This window comes from Formica exsecta, unplaced genomic scaffold (assembly GCF_003651465.1).
Source record: "Formica exsecta isolate Colony F162 unplaced genomic scaffold, ASM365146v1 scaffold423, whole genome shotgun sequence".
Classification (NCBI taxonomy): domain Eukaryota; kingdom Metazoa; phylum Arthropoda; class Insecta; order Hymenoptera; family Formicidae; genus Formica; species Formica exsecta.
In genome coordinates this window covers 293977-315220 of record NW_021851472.1, presented here as the reverse complement: position 1 = coordinate 315220, position 21244 = coordinate 293977, and the positions used below count along the sequence as shown (strand labels likewise).

Below are 21244 nucleotides of genomic sequence, written 5' to 3'. Positions count from 1 at the left end.
ATATATGTATATCAAAATAAGATAAATTCGTTTTAATTGAATAAATAAACATTTTTTTCTCTCGCTATTTTCAGCTTATTTTGCTTTATAAATCGCTGTCGGATCTCGATACTTTAATATTTTAATGCAATTTTGGGTTTCAAAGCTCTCCAGTGACCTTTCTATTTATCGCACAGATCGTGCCGGGTCATCTTGTATAGCCGCAGGTACTCGAGGTCGAATAAAACAACAGCGATTATTCACGTCACCAACTTAGTACAGAAAGTTTCAAGGAATTTAGTTCGTCGAGATGTAAGGATTCATCCGGAAGCCAATAGTTTTAGAGGTCACTGGTCTGACAATCTAAAAATCTAATCATCTAACAATCTAAGATAACATTTTCTCTTTCTTTTATGACTATATGCTCTCTTAAACTGAATCGGTAAAAATACCATTGTGATTAAAGCAGTGGCAAAATTTTACCGAAGATTAATGAGTATTTTACTGAGCTTGAAAGAAAACACTCGCACACATTTTGCTCCTCTGTTTTATATTTGACAGATTATGGTAGTTAAATTTCGCTGGAAATCAGCCATTATTAACTGATTTTTCTCATTATAATTGTAATTACTGTTTAATACTAGTGATAATACACTGACTCCATTTAAGAGGATGTTTATATAAAGAATAATGTGTATATATAAATAAATGTACGATATATAACGCTAGTAATATATTTTATAATGTTTATATATATATACAGAGTGGGTCCAAACGTTCCGGCCAGACTTTGAGATTTTATAAGAAATTTAATTCTGAACAAAAAGTTTCCGATAAACATGGATCAAAAAATGCTTCCTTAAAAAGTTAGCGCCCACAAAAATTTCTGAAATCACGTTTATTTTATATATATTTACTACGCATTCCGCGAGTGCTATCGAATATTCGCCATCGATCATTTCGTTGGCGGATTTTCAAGCGCGAGAGATCCGCATAATAAGATTATAATGATCAAAATTATGATGATTGTCGGTTGTGAAATTCATTCGATTTGTCTAATTCCTTCGTCGATCCCGCCGCTAATTATCTCTCCAGCGGTTATCATTCGATTATTCAAACGGGACTTGCATAAGAAAGAGAGAAATACGATAATAGTAGTTACACATGTAATTGCTATTCTGTGTGATCGAGGATCTATTAATATATTTTGCTTTTTTTTCAAATTTTTATTATTTCATCAATTATATATAGTAATTATTATTCATTATAATTCATCTGTATTTTCGTATGATAATTATCTGATACTAGAATGCATTTAAATAAAAACAGGAAATTTTTAATGTCGATATATTTCAACTTGGAAAAATTGATTTTATTATTTTTATTTTAACGAATTAAGACATAAAAATTTGATATGTCAAATATTTTATGCATTTAATTACTTATCTATACTTATTTATTTAATCTTTGATTAATTTTTTTCCATAAATCTTTTGTTTATATTCTGACTCGCGAATAATTAAGCTTTTTGCGAGTAAAGAAAGCTGCTTTGGTTAGCAATGAATGTTTGTACATTAGTCTATTAATTAATGTATGCTTTTTACTAGTGCACGAATGCACGCGAATAAAGAAACCGGCACGATCGATCGATTCGTATAGCAACTATTGAAAATAATTGGCCTTTTCGCATGAAATATTAGCCGCAGAAACATTAGCGCTCTCATTCGGGCGTTAATTAGCACGTCATCAAGCGTGCATTAATTAATGCATAAGTCAATCGCACAATATGCTGCCGACTAGCGCAACATTCAATATTTATGTAATTGCCATTATCCTATTAATTTTTAAAACAGTTTTATAGAATTCAACACAAAGAATCGTTTAAAATTAAAAAATCGTTTAAATTTATATATTAAGCAAAAAAAAAAAAAATAATAAATGTTATATTAAATCTTGCTTTTTTTATTATAAGTTGTAGTTGTAATTTTAAAAATAAATAATATAAATTTTCTAACACTTATCAAATTATTTATATATAATAGATAGAGCGCTTTAACATACATTTTCGAATTTATATACAGATTGATAGAATTTACGAGCAATCTGGTATGTAATAATAATGAACCTTTAGAAAATAAGAAAATAAATCGCGATTTTAAATTAAAAAATTATTCGCGCATTTGCTCGTTTCTCAATCTACTTAATTAACTTTCTCGCGAAACAACCTTGCCTTTCCATTTTAATTATTATAGTTTTTCTGGAGCACTTATAGCACTCTAGTTTGATGCAGCCTCTAATAGACTGCTTTTGATTAATCACGCACATTTCAGCGCACGAAAAACACATGCACGCACACATATAGTTACTATTTAACTACGTATATATAATTCTAGAAACTACATATATACAAGATCGTAGACTCATACATATATACATACATTTTTTCTCTGTCTTTCTCTTTGAAAGAGAAAAATATGTAAATTTAAATATACAAATTTGAGATTTAAAGAACAGATCTCTTATGATATTTTAATAATATTATAATAAATCTCTCTTTTTCTCTTTGGACATGTTCAAAAATTTAGAAAATGCAGAATAGATATTTTTTATTTTATTTGACCGTATTAAATTTGTGAAAAAAAGAGAAAAAAGAGAACCACTTTACAGTCATCCCTTTTTTATATATGAAGTAAAAAACTGGTAACTATTGTGCGCGGAATTTCCGATATGATCTACGATACCGATCGCGTCCTGCAGCATGAGGCGATTGGAAAAGTTTGTTTTGTTCGGAGAACACAAAGAATCCGACTTGGATTTTAATAGAGAATCGGCTCGGGATTACTTCTCGTTTCTGCGCAGGATTCTTGATTGTCCGCCGAAATTGAATGATCACGAAAGAAAGCAAAAACGAAATCGAATTATTTCGTCAGATAGCACGATCCGTTCAAGGGGAAATAAATTGTCCTGAGACGTGAAAACAAGACGACAGCTGCCGATGTTAGAACAAACGACGTTCCCTGGACCGTTGAAAACACAATTGGAAGCCGCGTTTGTTTGCGATACGCCCGGCTGAGAAAATTACGAAATAACAATTAGAAAAATACGGAAAAACATCATTCTTTGCTTCAATATTACATGATCGGTTATTATAAAAAATGCGTTAAAACGTATTTTATAAAATTATATTTACGTACACAATATACAATCTATATTTATATTCTGTAAATAATATGTTAGAACCTATTTTAATATCAAGAGATCGTCTCTTATTTCTTCACTTATTTCTATATTTGGTACTTTTAGTAGGTTAACGCGAATTTGTTTGGTTTTCCATCGAGTTCTTATATTTTTAGATCTTTATCCTTGTTGAACATTTAAAATATAGCCATCTGATACTGGATTTTATTTTTAGATATGACCAAATCGAATGATTTATGTTCTTATCAAGAGAAAAAAGATCTTATTAATAATATAAGTTTTGAAGATGTTACGCAAAAATATACAAGTAATAACGTGTATATATAGGGTGGGCCCAAACGTTCCGGCCAGACTTTGAGATTTTATAGGAAATTTAATTCTGAACAAAAAGTTTCCGATAAACATGGATCAAAAAATGCTTCCTTAAAAAGTTAGCGCCCACAAAAATTTCTGAAATCACGTTTATTTTATATATTTTTACAAATATCAGGGAAAGTATGCGTTTTTTTAAGAAAAAGTACCGAAACAAAAATTGTAGAGAATTAAATTATCTTTCAAATGAGATCACAATGATTGTAGTACGTTTCATAGGTTTTGAAATAATCAGTTTTAAATGTACAAAAAAGTGTTTTTTCGGTTATCGATGATAGAACTTTTAAAAAATACTCTTCATTTATGCTGTTATGGCCTTAGGTAATTTTTAATGTTTATTTTGCTTGTGGGTTATCCCATTAAAAACATAAAAAATAAAGATCTTTTTCTTTCTAATTTTTATTGATCTTTTCCATGAAATTTATTAAGTTTCATTTTCTTTTTATTTCATTTTCTTTTCACCTTCTGCTCTTCCTTTTATCCTCCTATAGTGATTGGTTTAAACAATGCAGAAAAGTAAATTTTTTTTAGTAAAATAACCAACATGCAAGATAAATGTTAAAAATTACCTAAGGCCATAACAGCATAAATAAAGAGTATTTTTAAAAAATTCTACCATCGATAACCGAAAAACCACTTTTTTCTACATTTGAAATTGGTTATCTCGAAATCTATGGAAAGTACTACAATCATTTTGATTTCATTTGAAAGGGGTAATTTAATTCTCTACAACTTGTGTTTCGGTACTTTTTGCTAAAAAACGCATACTTTCCCTAATATATTTGTAAAAATGTATAAAATAACCGTGATTTAAAAAGTTTTTGGACGCTAATTTTTTAAGAAAGCATTTTTCGACCCATGTTTATCGGAAACTTTTTGTTCAGAATTAAATTAAAAATTTTACTTTTCTGCATTGTTTAAACCAATCACCATAGGAGGATGAAAGAAAGAGCAGGTGAAAAAAAAAAATGAAATAAAAAAGGATGGAACAATAAATTTCTTGGAGAAAATCAATAAAAATGAAAAATAAAAATCTTTTTCTTTCATAAAAATAAAATAATTCTTCTTTTTAAACCAAAATAACACTGTAATAGTAGAAAATGAATAAAAACGTGAAAAAACTAACTGTTCTCAAAATGTCCCCCCCCCCCCTCAGCTTCAGTACACTTTCGGCATCGAGTAATGACCGATCTAGTCAATTTACGGATTTCTTCCCGATTTAATTTTAGTCGATCAAAAGCCGTGTTTATCTGTTGAATTAGATTTTCACGAGACTTGATTGACGTTGAATATTTTGGGAACAGTTAGTTTTTTCACGTTTTTATTCATTTTCTACTATTATAGTGCTATTTTAATTTAAAAAGAAGAGTTATTTTATTTTTATGAAAGAAAAAGATTTTTATTTTTTATTTTTATTGAGTTTTTCCAAGAAATTTATTGTTTCTTTTTTTCACCTTCTGCTCTGCCTTTCATCCTCCTATGATGATTGGTTTAAACAATGCAGAGAAGTAAAATTTTTTTAGTAGGATAACCAACAAGCAAGATAAACATTGAAAATTAGCTAAGGCCATAACAGCATAAATGAAGAATATTTTTAAAAAGTTCTACCGTCGATAGTTGAAAAAACACTTTTGAAAGATAATTTAATTCTCTACAACTTCTTTTTCGGTACTTTTTGTTAAAAAACGCATATTTTTCCTGATATTTGTAAAAATGTATAAAATAACCGTGATTTAAAAAGTTTTTGGACGCTAATTTTTTAAGAAAGCATTTTTCGACCCATGTTTATCGGAAACTTTTTGTTCAGAATTAAATTTCCTATAAAATCTCAAAGTCTGGCCGGAACGTTTGGGCCCACCCTATATATACACGTTATTACTTGTATATTTTTGCGTAACATCTTCAAAACTTATATTATTAATAAGATCTTTTTTCTCTTGATAAGAACATAAATCATTCGATTTGGTCATATCTAAAAATAAAATCCAGTATCAGATGGCTATATTTTAAATGTTCAACAAGGATAAAGATCTAAAAATATAAGAACTCGATGGAAAACCAAACAAATTCGCGTTAACCTACTAAAAGTACCAAATATAGAAATAAGTGAAGAAATAAGAGACGATCTCTTGATATTAAAATAGGTTCTAACATATTATTTACAGAATATAAATATAGATTGTATATTGTGTACGTAAATATAATTTTATAAAATACGTTTTAACGCATTTTTTATAATAACCGATCATGTAATATTGAAGCAAAGAATGATGTTTTTCCGTATTTTTCTAATTGTTATTTCGTAATTTTCTCAGCCGGGCGTATCGCAAACAAACGCGGCTTCCAATTGTGTTTTCAACGGTCCAGGGAACGTCGTTTGTTCTAACATCGGCAGCTGTCGTCTTGTTTTCACGTCTCAGGACAATTTATTTCCCCTTGAACGGATCGTGCTATCTGACGAAATAATTCGATTTCGTTTTTGCTTTCTTTCGTGATCATTCAATTTCGGCGGACAATCAAGAATCCTGCGCAGAAACGAGAAGTAATCCCGAGCCGATTCTCTATTAAAATCCAAGTCGGATTCTTTGTGTTCTCCGAACAAAACAAACTTTTCCAATCGCCTCATGCTGCAGGACGCGATCGGTATCGTAGATCATATCGGAAATTCCGCGCACAATAGTTACCAGTTTTTTACTTCATATATAAAAAAGGGATGACTGTAAAGTGGTTCTCTTTTTTCTCTTTTTTTCACAAATTTAATACGGTCAAATAAAATAAAAAATATCTATTCTGCATTTTCTAAATTTTTGAACATGTCCAAAGAGAAAAAGAGAGATTTATTATAATATTATTAAAATATCATAAGAGATCTGTTCTTTAAATCTCAAATTTGTATATTTAAATTTACATATTTTTCTCTTTCAAAGAGAAAGACAGAGAAAAAATGTATGTATATATGTATGAGTCTACGATCTTGTATATATGTAGTTTCTAGAATTATATATACGTAGTTAAATAGTAACTATATGTGTGCGTGCATGTGTTTTTCGTGCGCTGAAATGTGCGTGATTAATCAAAAGCAGTCTATTAGAGGCTGCATCAAACTAGAGTGCTATAAGTGCTCCAGAAAAACTATAATAATTAAAATGGAAAGGCAAGGTTGTTTCGCGAGAAAGTTAATTAAGTAGATTGAGAAACGAGCAAATGCGCGAATAATTTTTTAATTTAAAATCGCGATTTATTTTCTTATTTTCTAAAGGTTCATTATTATTACATACCAGATTGCTCGTAAATTCTATCAATCTGTATATAAATTCGAAAATGTATGTTAAAGCGCTCTATCTATTATATATAAATAATTTGATAAGTGTTAGAAAATTTATATTATTTATTTTTAAAATTACAACTACAACTTATAATAAAAAAAGCAAGATTTAATATAACATTTATTATTTTTTTTTTTTTTGCTTAATATATAAATTTAAACGATTTTTTAATTTTAAACGATTCTTTGTGTTGAATTCTATAAAACTGTTTTAAAAATTAATAGGATAATGGCAATTACATAAATATTGAATGTTGCGCTAGTCGGCAGCATATTGTGCGATTGACTTATGCATTAATTAATGCACGCTTGATGACGTGCTAATTAACGCCCGAATGAGAGCGCTAATGTTTCTGCGGCTAATATTTCATGCGAAAAGGCCAATTATTTTCAATAGTTGCTATACGAATCGATCGATCGTGCCGGTTTCTTTATTCGCGTGCATTCGTGCACTAGTAAAAAGCATACATTAATTAATAGACTAATGTACAAACATTCATTGCTAACCAAAGCAGCTTTCTTTACTCGCAAAAAGCTTAATTATTCGCGAGTCAGAATATAAACAAAAGATTTATGGAAAAAAATTAATCAAAGATTAAATAAATAAGTATAGATAAGTAATTAAATGCATAAAATATTTGACATATCAAATTTTTATGTCTTAATTCGTTAAAATAAAAATAATAAAATCAATTTTTCCAAGTTGAAATATATCGACATTAAAAATTTCCTGTTTTTATTTAAATGCATTCTAGTATCAGATAATTATCATACGAAAATACAGATGAATTATAATGAATAATAATTACTATATATAATTGATGAAATAATAAAAATTTGAAAAAAAAGCAAAATATATTAATAGATCCTCGATCACACAGAATAGCAATTACATGTGTAACTACTATTATCGTATTTCTCTCTTTCTTATGCAAGTCCCGTTTGAATAATCGAATGATAACCGCTGGAGAGATAATTAGCGGCGGGATCGACGAAGGAATTAGACAAATCGAATGAATTTCACAACCGACAATCATCATAATTTTGATCATTATAATCTTATTATGCGGATCTCTCGCGCTTGAAAATCCGCCAACGAAATGATCGATGGCGAATATTCGATAGCACTCGCGGAATGCGTAATGATCGGGTTATTTGAATTTCTAATAACGTGCAGGTCCGCGCGCACAACAAAGGCTTCGGTATTAAATTCATATTGCGCATACGAACGCATAACAAAGCTTCCGTAATTTCGCGCGGACATAAATGACGGATGATTTCGCAACACGCGAGCATCCTCGGGCAAAAATGAGAATATATGGTGTGCTACTATACTTTTTGAACACGCATTATATATCATGGGACGGTTCATTTTGAACCGTGTTTGTTATCTCTCTTGGAGATTTTCCAGAAAACCGTCCTCGCGCTCTCGCCGTATAAGGACTCGCAAGCCCAAAATATTGAGAACGCGATAAGAGCCATCATCAGAATTAATCCTCCATCGTATACCTTATATTTCTCCATCCTTTAATTTTATAATTTATTGCACTTTACATTTCGAATATTAACATTATTAATTTACGCATTACTTTATATTTTTTAATATTAAACATTAGTTCAGATATTTAATTTCATTGTGTATATAAACACATCGCGAATATATTTAATATCAATGAACGTACGGGTTCCGTTATAATTCATTATAAACTTTACAGAGATCTTTTCTCTCTTTCTCTGTCGATTGATAAATAATACACTAAGAGATATATTTCATAACTTTCCTCCCTGCGTGTAACACCTAGTTCTTGGCTCAAAGTCTATAACATATATCACGGACTAGGTATTTCTTAAAACTCCTATAAATAAGAAAAGCCCTGCCAAAGAAGTTTCTCTCTTTTCTCTGCTGCTATCGTACATCATTCATCGATATCTCTTATATCATTTCCTTGTCATCTGATTTCTTGGGACAACTATTTTGTTTTCATCTTTTATATCTTAAATCGAACTTTAAGTTACACATCATCGCATACGTCTTATCGTTTCTTCTCTTTTGCAAAAAGGAGTAATTCTTTCTCGTGAGTAAATCGTCCGTTTAACGATTTTTTTTTTTTTATTCATGTATAATATTATTTTTCTAGAACAAGATATTATATATTAACGTCTCTCACGTACGGACTCAAATCGAAAAGACGAAGTTGTGAGTTGAAAATTGACTTGCTGTAAGAGGATTGATCGTCTAAGGAACACTGTCCATTCCTTGTTAAAAAGAAATTCTGTTCGGATCTTCTGCTAAGCTATTTTCTACTTTGGAGAATCCTATTGATAGTTTACATTATTACTGAGATAGATTTTTCTATTCCATCAATGCGTGCAACCTGCCTTGCCCTTTTTATCGAGAAAAATAGTGTCCTATAGAAAAGCCTCTCTTTTCTGCAATTTTTTTCATATTTTTCGCTGTTCTTTATTAAATATTTTAGTAATTAAGCCTCGAGAGGGAGAGCAAGAATTATAGAGTGTAATTTGCAAATAACTGAAAGATTAAATTAAAACCATGTTTTTATATCTCTAAAGCTTTTTTTTTCTTTTATAAAATCTCTTCACGTATACGTGGCTTTTGTAGATTAAGGAAATTTAATGCCTCAATTAATTATAATAATGATGTATTTTCTTGAAGAATTATTTAGCACTTGATAAATAAAAATATTATAGCTACGTATATGAGATATCATATGGTACATATTTTATAAAATAAATATTTGCACATTTTATGTATGTAATCATTACTTATGTGCAAACAAAAGAGACGGGAGACTAAATTTTTTATAGCGGAAATGTGTATCGCACATTTATTCTCTTCAGTTTTTATTTACCTCTCTCGTACTTTCCTTTTTATACTCTTTCTTTATCTTTTTCTCTCTTTTTGTTACAATATAAGATATTACATTTCTAATCACATTATATGTTTTTATTTGATTAGATATCTCACTTTTGACATATATAAATTCAAAAATAGAAAAAATATGCAAGAAAATTTTCCATACGAGTAAAACAAAAAGTTTGGATTCTTTTTTATTTTAATTTACATTTTAAATCACACAATCGAGAGAGAGAGAGAGAGAGAAGAGAAGAGAAAAAGAGGAATATAAAGACAAAGAAATCCACACACACACACATTAACACATTTAAAAAAATTATTTATCTCTCTCATTCTTTGTTTCTATTCGTCTCTGTTGTACAGTTTCTTTCCTCGTACACATTTTAAGAAGGACACCTGCCTCTCCCATTGGCGAGATTAAAAAAGTTACTTGGCGAAGGGTTAACAAGCTTAAACCCTTTTACTGGGAAAAGCAATATTTCGCGAGTCAAACTTAAGTAACTTAAGACAGAAAGTGGACATATTGGCATTGGCAAAGCTTTTTCCTTGAAAATGTTTACCACAATGCGGCACGCGCGGACATAGAAACTAAATGTGGAATCACATTATCTTGCTGAGAGTATGTCTCAAAATATGGAGGCTTTGTACGAAAGAGATACATGCCTCATCGTAAATTAAAGTTCTTTGAGAACTCTGGAGGAGATCATAGAACTTCTTCATTATTGCACAAAGTTATCAGGCAGGAATTCCCATAAATTCGCTACGAATATTTCATGCGAAGCCAATTAATTTATTCACAAATTAATTCACTGCGAATAGCAGAGTTTCTAATTTCAAAGAGGGTAATTATAAAAAACATTTATTAATTACATTAAAAAAAAAAAATTGGAGGTTGGAATTAAATCTTGAAAAAGATGACAACTCTTTCACAATGTTCACTTTCAGTTCGTAGAGCGAAAAGATTAAACAAAAAATGTAATTATTGTAGTTGTCTCTGCTGAAAATAGGACAGTTTGTTTAACCAGGAGGTGGATGAATGCTACCCTGCGGGCATTTGCAACACCATTATCTTACAGACAGACATAATAAAGGCAGACATATAAAACAGAAAAGATTATAAAAAGACGGTTAAGATAAAAAAATATTTACAATCTCGGTGCATCAATGCAAAAAAATTACAGCCCGTCATAATCAGGTAATTATAAAAACAGTCGATAGCACACTCGTGTGAAATAAATAATAATACATAATAAGAAATAAAATTATGAAAATAATAATAATATTATTATTATTTATATTTATATTTATTATATTTATTATTATTTTAAAATAATATTATTAAATAATGTTATTAAAAATAAAATTGTTATCATAATATATTTGATTGTGTATGTCATCATCATAGTAAAGTAACAGCTTTGCAATAATATATACTGTGGCGAGAGAAAATTTATATACATATATATATATATATATGTACATAGTATTATTTATATAATATTCCCGCTGCAGTTATACTATATTACTGCCGATTACTGGTGCATGTTAAACTAATTGACTGCTGTCGAGTGTACATGGCTGCTGTAATGTTGCCCGCAAGCATTCGCGTACGTCCGCGCCCGTTTTGTTATCGACTTGCTCAACTCCTGGTACAACACAATTACGGATTATAGAAGACGATATTGCTGAGTCGCCAGATGTACACAGTATGTAAACTCCTCGAAAATTTTCGCCTAACTTCTTTCCCCTCAAACTATATTTAATTAAAATTTAAATATGTTTTTTTTCCCATTATATATGTAACCGAGAAAAATATTCGACTAGTTCTCCGCGAATCGAATCGATGAATGATTATTTAACTTGGCGGAAATAAAGCCCCGACGTGTTTAATTCATGAATTGACATTAGCAATGCAATTATTATTGACCTATCTACATTTATTCGCATAATTTTCATTTTATTTATCTTAAGCAGTTGTTTTTATAATGATAATTTTCAGAAAAATTCACTTCAACAAGAATTCACTTTTAATTTATTGAATAAAGAATGAATTTATATACTGAATAGAGAGCTTCTCTCGTCAAAGGGAATCGATCGATGGGTTCTTTTATCTAGCAATATTAATGAGACCGATATAAAGACGATCTTAACAACTCACCACGACTGAACTGCTCATAACTGGCGATCACCCTCTCGGCGTTCTTCCTGGCGATGTAGAACCACTCGCTGCTGTTGCTCAAGTACTTGTACTCTATCGCGAGATCCTTCACCAAGATACCGTCCTGATTGGGCAACCTGTGAGCAAACGGGCAGTAGAGCCAGCGATTTCGATACTGCAACTTGTCGTAGCAATTGCCGGCGGCGAAGATGTCCTCGTCGAACTCCACCATGGATAAGACGCTGGCGTGTAGCAGATACTCGGACGACAGCATCACTTCCGGCGCGTACTTCCAGAGCCGGGTGAGCATGTTGGCGCGATTGACGGCGAGTTCCGCCTCGAGACGGAATCTCTCTTGTGCGTACTGATCCACGACACCTTCGCCCAGATTCAAATCGGTGCCGGCGGTGCAGTTGTCGCCCAGAGTGTGCTGGTTCTCGATTATCCGCAAGAAACGCGTCACGATGTCAACCTGGTTGGCCTGCGGTCTTCTGCGAACTGACCGATCAAGGAAGGAGGCATTCGCCGATTCCTCGAAGTTCGGGTAATCCACCACGACATCCTGCAGGATCACCTCCTCCTCCTCGAGATCGCGGACGGTTTCACTGGTGTTCGCTTCAGCCGTATCGATGCCGAGCGTTTCGGTCGTGTTGCGATCAATTGCGGCTGTCGACACGACGGTCTTGTTCGAAAACATCGCTTTTCTCAGTTTACTCAAGGGATCGTCCTTGAAGAGACTCTTCAGGGGATCGGGACTCGAGCGCAGAACGCCGTGATTCTCCGAATGACGCGCTTTGATCGCACCACCGTTGGAATTTTTCCGTATTTTATCCTCGCTGTGATCGGAGAATTCAATGTTTCTCGAGTTATCCTTGGAGAAATTTTGCTCGATCAGCCGGGAAAGATTACGCGTGAGAGGAATGGCGGAACTTTCCTCGAGCGCGCTTCCTTTTCTTGCCTGGTACAGTTTGAGCAAACTTTCCAGTCCCTCCGGAACATTATCCTCGACTCGATCGAGAGATTGGCTGTTGACCGAGTTATCCTTCGAGAAATTTCGCTCGAGAAGCCAAGAATGATTATGCTTGAGCGAAACATACGTTTCCGGATGATCACTCACTCTATCCACTTGACTTTGCGTCTTGTAGTGATTCTCGCGATCCACGCGAACGCTGGTCTTGATCCTATTCACCGGATCCTTCGCGGTTTCCTCCGCCATCTTCTGCCGCGCGAAATGACTCCTCGATCTCCCGTGCCGGATCTGCGATCTCTCGACGCTCGACGCTTCCGCCTGTTCCATCTCCATCCGGAAGACCTCCATCGGTCCGATCTCCGTCGGCGAAATTTCCTTTGCGAAACGACGATCTTCCGTTTGCGAGCGCATTTCCGTCGAGCGAATCCGCACGGGACGCTTCTCTTGAGGTTCGACCTGAGGCGGAACGCAGATCCTCCCGGAGGCGATTTCCGTGGAACGATATTTCGGCGCGGGGTGAATCTCCATCGGACGGGGATCCCCCATACCGGTAACGAGATTTTCCGCGCGCGGACGATTCGCGGAATCGGGACGAATCGGCGCGATCGCGGCGGAATGGATCTCCGTCGGTCGGAAGACGCTTAAGGCGCGTTCCCACGTGACCGTCGGACGATTTTCCGATCGACGATTCGCCCTCTCCACCTCCACTTCCGCCTCGGTGCGAGCGATTTCCCCGATCGAGCGAATCGCCGCGGGACTGTTGAGCGTCGAGAGGATCTCGGCGGCACGGAATTCCGTCGCGTCGACGAGCCTGCGGTCGACGAAGGACGACGCGCGGTGGTTCTGCTGATGCCGCAGATACCCCTTCGGCTTCTCGACCTGGAGGAGCTTCTCGTAGTGGTTGCCGAAGGAATCTTGCGTGAACGTGAGCAGGATGAGCGCGCACCAATAACCTGACGCACTCATCTTCAGCCGCTCATCCTTCCGCTTGCAACGCTGTTGTCGCTTGTTACATCCGCCCGCGACGATATTTTCCTTCGAATTTGTTTGAATTTAATCCTGACATTTCTAACGAATGATCATCGTCCGCTTGTAACAGTGATTCGCAGCAGCTGCTCGAAATAACATGGCATCCTTTCAAGTTTTAGTGTGCGCGATTATATGTTTCTTGAGATTGATTTCACATTGACACATCCCCATATAATGTAGTTCTCCATCTCCTGGCAATATATACACCTATGCTTCGATATTTCTCGAGATCAATGTAATATTTCATTATTACAACTTGATTATTATTCTCGTCATATTTACACAATCTGCTTCTAATATGACGTTAATAACGTGAAAATTTTAGAAAATTACTGAAGACATATAACTTTTTTACAGTCTTCCAGAATTTCTGATCTTTAATAAATCCTGCGAAAATAGCTCTCTAACATCTTCGCAATGTTGAATTTCTTCTTAAGTCACGATGCTCAATAGATCCTAGTGACGAATAGCATCTTTGAGATTCCCATACAATCTTACATCTCTCTGGTCTAATCTATGGTCCTTGAGAGATCGTATCCTTTTATAATCCCGGAGTGCTTAATGGTCTCTCGGCATCTCTGCAATCGACTTAATTTCCGCTTGCAACTAGCACCACATTTCAGCATTTGTTTTTTGTTTGTTTTTTTTTTTTTTTTTTTTTTGCTAATGATAGACACGCTCGCAATCACTGCTCTTCGACGATGAGTCCCTTCGCGGCAAATCGATCTGTCGGTGATCTGTTTTCGATGCGGATGCTCTTGGGATCAGATCATGTGTGAAATGTTTTTACGCACGAGATAAATTAATCAAGATCCTTCTCTCTCTTGCAATAGTTCGATTTCCACACAGTTATTTTTGAGCGACTTATGAATCAAAATTTTGCAAAAATCTAATCTCGACGCAAATGCATTACTGGAGATAATCGAGAATTGGCGAATATCGTGAAAAATATTCAAAGATAAAAACCCTTGGTCAATTTCTCGGGAATATTACATCGATTTGATCTATTGAAGTAATCTCTTGGTTCGGCTGTATCATCATAACTGACAGTTTCATTGTACGTAATTATCACACGATCGTTATCTTCCGCAATTCAGAGAGCGAGAATAAAAAGTATTTCTTCATTAATTCCGACAGCAATTTCACAGGTAATTGCAATTAATTGAGATTTTCACTCAGCGATAAAACAGTCCTAACTTGTTCCCGCGTTCGTAATTCACATGCACGTTATCATAGATTATGGCACATTCACATCATTTGATAGCGCGTTTCAACGAAAAATTGGCACGTGACAAATTTATCCATATGCGTGTGTCGTCATTTTATTCTACTAGCAATTAATGACAATGTTGAGATTGTAAGCATTGTTGTACGCCTAATTATTAAGTAATATATTTTCTTTTATGTATGCTAGCCAATTATTTTTTATTTATTTAGCCAAACAAATACCGTTCATACAACACAAATGCCTAAACATGTGTATAATTAAATAAGAAAGTAATTGTAAAATAAACCACGTTTTTCCTTTGTAATTTTAATTTAAATCTCTCATGTTTCCTATAACAAGTCAATATTGAGGAAATTTAAATGTAAAGTACGAACAAAAGTACAAATGTACAAATTGTCACAATAATTAATCATTCAAATTAAATGCCCAAGTTAAGCATCCTCTTCAACCATACAATAATTATTCATCTTTTCCAAAGATATGAAGAGAAACAATATTCGAGTAACTTCAACCAAAATAACTCGTGCAAATTGACATCAAAAATCACATTCAGTTCAGATCTCATTAATGAAAATTAAATCCGCATTGGACATATTGTTCCGTAATTACGCAAATTAATAATTGCTTTGAGATAAATCCAATGCTCGAATATGAGAACTAATTCAATTTTATGCTAGACATTTTGAGGTTTTATATGAAATTTTAATCACTCGTCATAATCAGCAAAATACCAAAAATTTAATTTTCAACGAAATATCATTTTTAATCGATCAAATTAATAATCGTTTTGAAAAAGAGCTGTCCGGTTTCTCTGCAATATCGAGTAATTAGCTTGATTTCATCAATAATGAATTCTTCGAATTTTTTTAGTAAGTAAAAGTAAAAGTCAGTAGTAAAAGTAAAAATCAGAATGAGAATTCAACTTACATAGTTTATCTTGTTCTGCAATTAAAAAGACAAATAACAGAAAAAAAAATATTTTTATAATTCTTTCACAGCACCAAAAAAGATTAACATGAATTTCCTGATAATCTGCTGTCCGATTTTTATTATAGATTGATTTAAAAAATCAATTCACAATAATACGTTTCCCTTCGGAATAAAAAATCATTTTAAAGCGCATTTAATTCTAGCAATATCCAGGGCGATTAAGCTCTTTTTTCGATCACACAAAGTGTTGCATCGCCTCGCGTATATTTTTTAATCAAATATGAATAGCGAAAATCTCAAAAATTAAATACGTGACGCTGGTTTACAGTTATCTCGATTCAACAATATAACTTCGAATTCAATTTCACGTTAAATCTGCATTATTAATAGTTTCCAAACAATTATACGTGAATCATTCGCAATCTCTGATCTATCATAAACGTTCAAAATTAATATGATCGAATTAATTATACATCGACGATAATCGAATTAATATACATAACTATACATCCTTTCAATCGCACGAATTAAAAAACTGTGCATCTTTTGTGTATTCTCTCGTTTCCTAAAAACTGCATGCAATTTACCTTACTTTATATTAACTATATAACTTTTGATGAATATGTTTGTATATTTTTCTTTCGCGCTTTTTGATTTGTCGAAAATTTGTTAGAATTATCGATTTCAAGTCGGATCGATGAATCGAGTGTCTGTCAGACTCGTCCTGCCTGTCGTCATTTTACAACAATTTCCTAGAAAAACAACGAACTCTTTTTTTGTTTTTGCCTCTCTCTTTCTCTCCTTCCTTCTCTCTCTCTTTCCTCCTCTTTTTCTCTTTCTCTCTCGCGAGTCAACGGTCACGACAGATCTGTATACGCTCGCACGCGGCGTCAAACTGACAAGGGTTGGGAAATCCGCCACCCTTCGTGCCGACCAATGTGTGAATGCAGAGCGCATGATCTACCCCTCTCCCTTAGCGATGCACCGAGTTTCGCGCCGCTTTCCGTTCCCAACGCTTTAGTCTAGATCTTAATCTTAATCTTTCGTGCACCATCTCTGTACAGTTTTATAGCTTTCCTACTGGGACGTATGAATAAAATGAAGCTTTTGCTTTTATCCGTCATGACGGTCGTTGCGAAAAATACATGTATACAGGGTGTTTCAAATTAAATTTATCTTCCATGATCTGGGAATCTTCGGATTTTAATTTTGAATCAAGTTTTTCTTATCTTTCTTTAAAAATTTAATGAAACATTTTTTTTTTTATTTTTTTTAAATTTCGACATTATATATCTCAGTAATTAAATCTTAAGATAAAATTCTGTTGAATGGACTCCACTGTAAATTTATCTCTAAAGAATCAACTTTTATTAGTCACACATTATCAAAACTGCAGACAAGATTTCAAAAAGCTCTTGATTTTAATTCCAAAATTATTTTTATCTCGATATTATTATAAAGGAATTATTAATTAGTTAAAAAATTATCTAAAAAATTTGTTAATCAAAAAGAACGCTACTGATTTGAGACACCCTGTATTATGCATCTCTTTACGCATAAACTTCAAGTTTTCGCTTTGACAATGAGATAAAAGACTGTAGCAGTCGCTATGGAAACATGAATTAAAAGTTGCGTTTATTATGCATAAATAAGTTTTCATAAAATGAGAATAAAAGTTTATTATCTGTGAAAAAAACTAGTTCAACAAAAATAAAATTTATAGCTTTGCTTTAAAATAAAATGTTTATATGGAATACATCGCTTTGATAAGTTTTTACTTAATTTCGTAATGTATCTTAATGGATAGATTATTGATTTACAATTAGTACCATATGTTTCGAAAATTCAATGGTACTCTTTTTATTTATTCTGTATCGCGCGTAATACAGATCAACAGTTTCATTTAGCGGAAATTTAGAATATATAACGTGAGATTTATTTTTTTAATTATTTTCTAATGTATATTAATAAATACACAGTTCGGTTACTGATTTTATTTCATACATTTTATACATATTTGAATCTTTTTATTTTGTAAATCAATACGTATATTATTCGTAAAACATAAAATACACTTTTCTTCATGTATGTTCATTAAAAAACAGATGATTTTAATTTTTGCCTTTTGCTATGAAGATTTACATTATCTTTATACATTTGACCCATTTTATCGTTCGTTATGTCGCGTTTCATTTTGTATTGTAAATATTGGAGGCCATAAAGGGTAGTTAATATAGAGAAAATAAATAGAAAAGTTTATACTGGGGAATGGATAGCTAATATTTGATTGTAGTCATTAAATTTGAGAAAAAGTACAAACCAAAGAATTTCATGCCAAAATAATTCAACTTGCCACACAATCATATTACCATAAAAGCGATAAATGAGTAATTATATAATTAATATAAATAGATAAGGATAAAGATAATAAAGATAAATAGATTAAATAAGTCGTGGAAAATGTCATGTTACACACATTTTGGGTTTCCTTATATTTTATCAAGATATTTTACCAGAAATAATCCAGATAATATATGTATGTAAAAGCTTCAATAAAATTTATCATTAAGAGAGATGCTTTGATTTTAACAAATTAAATTATGCCTGAATGTTCGAGAAGAAATTTAGATATTTAAGATATTTAATATTTTTTCCTATTGTTTTTCATATTAATTTTAGACATAAATCTGTTTTACTAAAAATATTATCTCTATCACGCATGATATATAAATTTATAGAATCCTTATCGTAGAATTTGCAAAAATGTTTTCCAAAAATAACATTGCTTCCTATATTTTATGTTTAATTTTTCAGTTTCAAAATATATCTGTTCAAACGCAAAACACATTTTGAGTGAATTAAGAGTAAAATTGGATTGAATGACGCTTTAACTATTGAAATCCGTGTGAATTAAAAACATCATAAAAGGAAACGAACGAATGTAGCTTGGGGAAAAAAAAAAGCATAGGAGACACAAAAATGTAGAAAACGCGTATGCGGGTAGACCTGTCATACAAATGGATTCCACTTACCGGGTTATACGGTAACGTCATCAATGACTTGTCTCCTTTGTACGATGTCCATCGCACTGATATGAAACAATATTAAACAACCAATTATAATCGCATGTACATATATGTACATTGAAAAAAAAATTATTAACTTGTCTAAATCCGTTCGACTAATTATCATTTTTTTAATTGAAATATTTATATATTTAAGTCAAATACGACATATTAAATCTAACATGACGTATATTTGACTTAAATATTTCAATTTAAAAAATAGTAATTAATTGAACGGATTTAGTAAAGTTAACAATTTCTTTTTCCGGTGTATGTGTATTGCGGATATATTCTATAAAATCAGACTTTTTACACAACAAAAGACGTAGCCTTTTCATAAAATGCCGAATCCTTGTAAGCTGGCGTTTTATAAAAAGTCTACGTTTTTTGTAAAAAGACTGAATTTATGAAAAGCTTGCACACACACACACACACACACACACACACACACACACACACGCCGAGAAAATATATTGATGAATATATACGCGTTATAATTGTTATGCACAACTTATTTTCATAGAATAAAATTTGCTGGAAGAGAAAGAGAGAGAGAGAGCGAGAGAGAGAGAGAGAAATAGAGAAAGGTACAAAGAAAGAGAGAGAGACAGACAAAGAAGAAGAGAGGGAGAGAGACAGACGGAGAAGAAGAGAGGTAGAGAGACAGACAGAGAAGAAGAGAGGTAGAAAGATAGACAGAGAAGAAGAGAGGGAGAGAGACAGACGGAGAAGAAGAGAGGTAGAGAGACAGACAGAGAAGAAGAGAGGAAGAAAGATAGACAGAGAAGAAGAGAGGGAGAGAGACAGACGGAGAAGAAGAGAGGTAGAGAGACAGACAGAGAAGAAGAGAGGTAGAGAGACAGACAGAGAAGAAGAGAGGAAGAAAGATAGACAGAGAAGAAGAGAGGGAGAGAGACAGACGGAGAAGAAGAGAGGTAGAGAGACAGACAGAGAAGAAGAGAGGTAGAGAGACAGACAGAGAAGAAGAGAGGAAGAAAGATAGACAGAGAAGAAGAGAGGGAGAGAGACAGACGGAGAAGAAGAGAGGTAGAGAGACAGACAGAGAAGAAGAGAGGTAGAGAGACAGACAGAGAAGAAGAGAGGAAGAAAGATAGACAGAGAAGAAGAGAGGGAGAGAGACAGACGGAGAAGAAGAGAGGTAGAGAGACAGACAGAGAAGAAGAGAGGTAGAGAGACAGACAGAGAAGAAGAGAGGAAGAAAGATAGACAGAGAAGAAGAGAGGGAGAGAGACAGACGGAGAAGAAGAGAGGTAGAGAGACAGACAGAGAAGAAGAGAGGTAGAGAGACAGACAGAGAAGAAGAGAGGAAGAAAGATAGACAGAGAAGAAGAGAGGGAGAGAGACAGACGGAGAAGAAGAGAGGTAGAGAGACAGACAGAGAAGAAGAGAGGTAGAGAGACAGACAGAGAAGAAGAGAGGAAGAAAGATAGACAGAGAAGAAGAGAGGGAGAGAGACAGACGGAGAAGAAGAGAGGTAGAGAGACAGACAGAGAAGAAGAGAGGTAGAGAGACAGACAGAGAAGAAGAGAGGAAGAAAGATAGACAGAGAAGAAGAGAGGGAGAGAGACAGACGGAGAAGAAGAGAGGTAGATACACACACACACACACACACACACACGCCGAGAAAATATATTGATGAATATATACGCGTTATAATTGTTATGCACAACTTATTTTCATAGAATAAAATTTGCTGGAAGAGAAAGAGAGAGAGAGAGCGAGAGAGAGAGAGAGAAATAGAGAAAGGTACAAAGAAAGAGAGAGAGACAGACAAAGAAGAAGAGAGGGAGAGAGACAGACGGAGAAGAAGAGAGGTAGAGAGACAGACAGAGAAGAAGAGAGGAAGAAAGATAGACAGAGAAGAAGAGAGGGAGAGAGACAGAGAGAGAGAGAGAACGCAAAATTATTCTTAATATTCCGACTTGGTATATTTAAATATTAATTATTCGAAGCTTTCTTAAATATCGAGATCGACAGAAAATATTGATGTTGCATCAATGTGTGTGTGTGTGTTCGTTAAAATAATTGAAAGAAAGAGATAAAAAATTTAAAATAAGAGAGTTAAATATTTTCATCGTCAGCTATATCTCTTTC

General features: G+C 33.3%; 1 protein-coding gene and 1 long non-coding RNA gene across 2 annotated transcripts in view; both read right to left on the bottom strand.

Moving 5' to 3' along the window:
- The window catches only part of LOC115240265 (probable G-protein coupled receptor 158), a 115253-nt gene extending 100908 nt beyond the window's left edge, over window positions 1-14345 (bottom strand). The window contains exon 1 of the mRNA XM_029815322.1: window positions 11908-14345. Coding sequence (XP_029671182.1) covers window positions 11908-13843 — 1936 coding nt within the window. The 5' untranslated portion in view covers window positions 13844-14345. The remainder of the gene's footprint in view (window positions 1-11907) is intronic.
- A 201-nt stretch (window positions 14346-14546) lies between these two features.
- Window positions 14547-17241, bottom strand: LOC115240268. The gene is made up of 2 exons (XR_003884761.1): window positions 16062-17241; window positions 14547-15236 (listed from the first exon to the last, which is right to left on the bottom strand). It is a non-coding gene; the product is annotated as an uncharacterized LOC115240268 (long non-coding RNA).
- Between the last annotated feature and the right edge of the window lie 4003 nt (window positions 17242-21244).